The sequence below is a fragment of the Rhinopithecus roxellana genome, chromosome 3 (assembly GCF_007565055.1).
Source record: "Rhinopithecus roxellana isolate Shanxi Qingling chromosome 3, ASM756505v1, whole genome shotgun sequence".
In the NCBI taxonomy this organism is placed as follows: domain Eukaryota; kingdom Metazoa; phylum Chordata; class Mammalia; order Primates; family Cercopithecidae; genus Rhinopithecus; species Rhinopithecus roxellana.
In genome coordinates, this window is record NC_044551.1 from 63,244,043 (window position 1) to 63,250,042 (window position 6,000).

Genomic DNA, 6,000 nt, shown 5'->3' on the forward strand with positions numbered 1-6,000 from the left:
ACTGCTGAAATGCCACCCCTCCTCCCAGCGTCCCTGCGCTGTGGACTCACCACCACTGGTCTGATTCCCGCTTCTCTTGTCTTGCCGGTAGTTGAGGTGTCTGGGGCCCGGAGGGGTCCTGCAGCCCAAGGTGGGCCATGCTAGGAGCTGAGAATAAGTTATAAGCTTGGCTGTGTTACTTCAGCAGTTCTAATTTTTGCTTAAAAACCCCTCTTCTTGATCATTTTGTTGTTACCCCATTTTAAGCATGAGATTGCTTGAACACTTACTGGCATTTGTTGACAAGTATGCTTGTACGTTTGGAAGGTGATTAGTCGCTGCCAGGATCTGTGTGTCAGCGGCAAATAATTACCTCACAGACCATTGCTGCTGTTGGCTCTGTTTGTTTCTTACACCACTTAATGAGATAATAAATTATCATGCCTGTCCCAGCTGAAGACCCGCTGGTGCCTGCTTTCACATCTTTCTTCAACAACTTCAGTGTTCTGCATTCTGAAGACTAATCTAAGCTTCATGGCTTCCTTTCATCCCTTGGGCAGATGGAAAAAAGAAAGTAACTCTTTCTGCATCTTGTAAAATTAGCTTATGTTGTAATTTATGCTGTCGAAGGCAAACTGGAGAGGAGAGGGGAGAGAAAAGAAAATCAGGCCAGGCACAGTGGCTCACACTTATATTTCCAGCACTTTGAGAGGCCAGGGCGGGTGGATTGTTTGAGCCCAGGAGTTTGAAACCGGTGGGGCAACATGGCGAGACCTGGTCTCTACAAAAAATATACAAAAATTAGCCAGGTGTGGTGGTGTGCACCTGTAGTCCCAGCTACTCAGGATGCTGAAGCAAGCAGATCAGTTGAACCTGGGAGGTCAAGGCTGCAGTGAGCCGAGATCATGCCACTGTGCTCCAGCCTGGGTGACTGAACAAGGCCCTATCTCAAAAAAATAAAATAAAATAAAATAAAAGCAAAAGTTAGAGTCCATTACAATTATTTGAATGGTTCCTTGGTGGATACAAAGACAAAACATACTGATTTTCAAGAACATAATTAGTTTGAGGAGATAAATAATACCATTTGGGTGTGTGTATGTGTTTTGTTTTGTTTTCTTTAAAGACAGAGTCTCACTCTGTCGCCCAGGTTGGAGTACAGTGACGTGACCTCAGCTCACTGCAATCTCTCCCTCCCGGACTCAAGTGATCCTTTTGCGTCAGCCTCCAAAGCTGGGACTACAGGCATGTGCCACCACTCCTGGCTAATTTTTTTGTATTTTTTGTAGAGATGGGGTTTCACCATGTTGGTCAGGCTGGTCTTGAATGCCTGAGCTCCAGTGATCCTGCCTTGACCTCTCAAAGTGCTAGGATTACAGGCGTGAGCCACCTGTAATCATGGCTGGCCAGCATTTGGGATTTTTAAAAGGTCTTTTGCTAAATATATATTTTTACAAACAAATTTGCAGGTATATTTTGTTGTGGTGGTTTGATTCATTTAATTAAGAGCAAAATATTTTATAGTCTTTGAGAGCTAAGCATGTTCCTGATTTTATCATCGTGTAAACAGACATATAGTAGCCAGTAAATGGAAAGAAGAAATAGAAAGCCATATAAGAGGTTTGAGATGAAATATAAAATATATATTGTCAAGCTTTTCTATAGTCTTTTTTTCCACATAGGATTTTGACTGAAATACACAGGGACAGCTGAAATATTAAAGTTTGAAAAATTGTGTATTTGGTGTGAGCCATTAGCTTGTTTTTCAGCCCTGGCTAAGATAAGTCATCTCTTGCAAAAGAGTGCATCCTTTATTATTTTCATACTAACATTATTATTATTTTTAATGGATTACATTCAAGGCAGAAGAGTAAATGGCCCAGAGAGACTTATCTTTGGAAATAAATGTTAACAGACAGTAAAGCTTTCTGTGGATCTGTAGTTTTTTTTTTTTTTTTTTTTTTTTTTTTTTTTTTTTTTTTTTTTGAGACAGAGTTTTGCTCTTCTTACCCAGGCTGGAGTGCAGTGGCCTGATCTCAGCTCACCACAACCTCTGCCTTCTGGGTTCAAGGGATTCTCCTGCCTCAGCCTCTTGAGTAGCTGGGATTACAGGCATGCACCACCACACCTGGCTAATTTTGTGTTTTTAATAGAGATAGGGTTTCTCCATGTTGGTCAGGCTGGTCTCGAACTCCCAACCTCAGGTGAACCACCCACCTTGGCCTCCCAAAGTACTGGGATTACAGGCGTGAGCCACTGTGCCTGCCGGATCTGTAGATGTTTAACCCTTCTGTTGAAACAGTTGGTAGCATGGAGACAGCAGCTTTCTTTCAAAGCTGAAAGGATTTCCAAGCCAGTTTACCTTCCTTGGGTTTAGTAAATCTCAGCTTCACAGTAAAAATTCCCTGACCTGCTTAGGTTTGAACATGGCTAGATCTGTCTTTTCAGAGACAGAACTTGTCATGATCAGTTAATGGAACCTACAATGTTTTCCTTAATCCTAATAGGTTATATATGTAGCGTGCCAATTTGCTTCTGCTTGGTTGTTTTTATAATCAAACTTGTATCAGGCATTTCATTAGTGCGTCTTACCTGGGGCAGTCTTTTTAATGAACATTGTTAGGCAGCCCCTTCATCACCATGCTTGCTGTGCTGCAGGCTTCAGAAGGGAGTGTAATCAATTCACCTGGTTGCGGATGACAAGAGTGGGTTTCTTTTTATTGGGTGTTGATACTTTAGGGTCCCTATTATGAATGTTTTATGAGCAAAGATTTGATTCATGTCTGTCAATGTAAGAATGGTTTAATAATTGATGCCAGGTTCAGATACCGAAGAGAGTTTGTTTAAAAAAAGCAAACTGCCACCTGCTAATAACCTTTAAAAAATAATATTTCTCAGTCATTTTTCCTTATACATTTGAGATTGTCAATGAAAAGGAAACTAAAATTTCTACTTAGAAGTTTCTTCTGCAAGCTGTTTAAAGTTACTGTTTTTCCTATTGTAGCAAAAAATAAAGACCTACATTTGAAGATATCTATTTTATTAATAAAATGTACTGAAGCTAGCCGGGTGCGGTGGCTCGCGCCTGTAATTGCAGCATTTTGGGAGGCCGAGGTGGGCGGATCACGTGAGGTCAGGAGTTCAAAACCAGCCTGGCCAACATGGCGAAAAACCATCTCTTCTAAAAATACAAAAATTAGCCAGGTGCGGTAGTGCATTCCTGTAATAACAGCTGCTAAGGAGGCTGAGGCAGGAGAATTGCTTGAATCCAGAGGGCAGAGGTTGCAGTGAACCAAGACTGTGCCACTGCACTGCACTCCAGCCTGGGTGACAGAGCAAGACTCCATCTCAAATAACAATAATAATAATACATAAAATGTACTGAAGCCTATTCAATAATTTTCATAGTTTAAGAGTTGTGAGGGGGGTTGGGGTATATACCTTTTCCGGTAAAGTTTGAGGTTATTACCTGGGTATATGTGGTTCTCCATATTAATGACAGAAAACACCAACTTGGTTTGTATATTTGTGTGGGAAGAAAAGGAATAGGAAAATTTTTCCTGAAATAAGTAAACATATTTTCAAACCAGGGGTTACTTTGAGATCTCTTGTAAAAGTAGTTCCTTAAGCCTTAAGGCATGACATGCTGTGGTGGCCTGGGATGAAAGTCGTATCATTTTTTTCCACCTTTTCCCCCTCTGTCTTGAACATAGTTTCTGTTGTGGATGCCAATCAGTAGATCCATATGTTACCTGAAGGAAAACTTTCTTGACATTTCTGCGCGTGGAGAGTGTATAAATGGTAGTTCGATGGTAAATTCGTAACTCTTTGTTTGTTCTTTTGTCAGGGTGTGGGATGATGGGATCATTGATCCAGCAGACACCAGACTGGTCTTGGGTCTCAGTTTTAGTGCAGCCCTCAATGCACCAATAGAGAAGACTGACTTCGGTATCTTCAGGATGTAACTGGAATAAAGGATGTTTTCTGTTGGACATGTACCAAAAATTAATACATGTAGTAACCTTAGAATTTTAGACTTCTCGAACATGAGGCTATTACAGTAATTTTTTTAACGCAGTGCATTGTACTTTTCTACCTTAAAAAAATCAGTGAGGGTATTTATTTAATGAACGTCAATTCCTTTTAAATTTTCTTAGAGAATCTTCTCTGTAGCTCAGTTTTACCACCCATAAAGTGGAGACAGTAATTTACAGGTATCCTTTCTGACCCACAAGTTATGAAAATTTCTATAATCTGTAAACTCAGTTCTGTAATCTGTATTATTGAGATGATTAATATGAAGTTGTATTTTCACTGAAATGATTGTGTTGCTGGTTATGCTTGGTGATATTTTAGCGGGCTTATTTTTGACAGGCATCTGTTGCTTCAGTGGCATAAAGTGCTCTCACGCTGCTGTGCAACCATCACCACCATTCAGCTGCAGAATTTGTTCTCAGTCCCACACTGAAATTATACCATTCAAACAGTAGTGCTCTCATTTCCCCCTCCCTCTAGCCTGTGACATCTCCTTATTCTTTTTTTTTTTTTTTTTTTTGAGACAGGGTGTTTCTCTGTTGCCCAGGCTAGAATGCAGTGGCATGATCTCGGCTCACTTCAGCCTCCACCTCCCAGGTTCAAGCGATTCTTGTGCCTCAGCCTCCCAAGTAGCTGGGACTATAGGCATGCGCCACCACACTCAGCTATATTTTGTATTTTTAGTAGAGATGGGGTTTCACTATGTTGCCCAGTCTGGTCTCGAACTCCTGACTTCAAGTGATCCACCCGCCTCGGCCTCCCAAAGTGCTGGGATTACAGGCATGAGCCACTACACCTGGCCACGTTTCCTTTTTCTTAAATGTATGTGATTCTCATGGTTTGATTTACTCTTGCTGGGCCATTTCAGCCCCTGTCATGTCTTCAATTGCCATCTAAATGCAGATGATTACTGCCTTGACAGTTCTTAACCCTGCTCTCCCCTGAGCTGCAGGTCTGCATATCCAATAGGTCTACTGGACGTCTGTATGGGTTGTTGCGGAGGAACCTCGAGCTTGCTCGTTAAGCCCTACTGATTTTCACTATCCCCTGAATTCCCCCACTTATTTTTGTCTTTCACTATCACAGGCCTTAGAAGAGGTCTACCTGCCTCCAGTCTTACTAGTCCAGTCTACCCCCTGGAGTTGGCCATCCTGAAGTGAAAAGTAATGTCACATTGCTCCCTTCCGTGATTTCTTGTAGAAGTACCAATCCCTGAATGCCACCAAGATCTTAATCTTCACATCTTTAATCTTTTCTCTTTGACTCCTCTTTACACAGGAGAATGGCTTCAGCTGTTCTAGCTGTCTTTCAGTTCTTTGAACCTTCCCACCTGAGGGTCCATAAGGTTCCCTCTGCCCCAATTGTTCTACTCTCCCTTCTTCTTCAACACATCCTTCATTTTAAGCACTTGCTTCTCTCAGTTTAAGCTCCACTTCCTTAGGGATGTCTCTGTGACCTCCCTTAGCTTCTCTACTCTGTGCTCTTATAAAACACTAGACTTCCTTTGTCGTAAACTCATCATTTTACTATACACATTTCTTTAATATTGTCTTCCTGCTAGAATGTAAGCTCCGTGAGAGCAAGGATCCTCCCGTTTACCCTGTACCTCCAATGCCTGGCACTTGTAGGTGCTCAAATATATGTTGAATGAATGAAAAATCCATATTGTAATTGATGTCCTCCGGCCACATAGTTTTAAAATTAGGTGATTGATTATATGACTGAATAGAACTATCAAATGTTTTCCTAATAAAGTCAATATTTCAGACATTTGTGTGTGATACTTAATATTTCAAACATTTGTGTGTACTTAATATTTTAAACATTTGTGTGTGATGTTCATTGTGTATCAGAAAGTCAATTTAGTTTTTGTGGGGAGAATACAGATAGATGATCAAATTCAGTGGTAGGTTATGTTTTCAGAAGAAACACATTAAGTTTATTAAAATAGTAAGTTACATTAAAATTTTAATGAAAATGCACATC

At 40.8% G+C, this 6,000-nt stretch overlaps 1 protein-coding gene across 1 annotated transcript in view; it reads left to right on the top strand.

Annotated features, from left to right (window-relative positions):
* Positions 1–5,780, top strand: part of MCCC2 (methylcrotonoyl-CoA carboxylase 2) — a 69,401-nt gene extending 63,621 nt beyond the window's left edge. Inside the window, exon 17 of the mRNA XM_010380259.2 lies at positions 3,827–5,780. Within this exon, the coding sequence (XP_010378561.1) occupies positions 3,827–3,944 (118 nt within the window). The 3' untranslated portion in view covers positions 3,945–5,780. The remainder of the gene's footprint in view (positions 1–3,826) is intronic.
* The last annotated feature ends 220 nt before the right edge of the window (positions 5,781–6,000 follow it).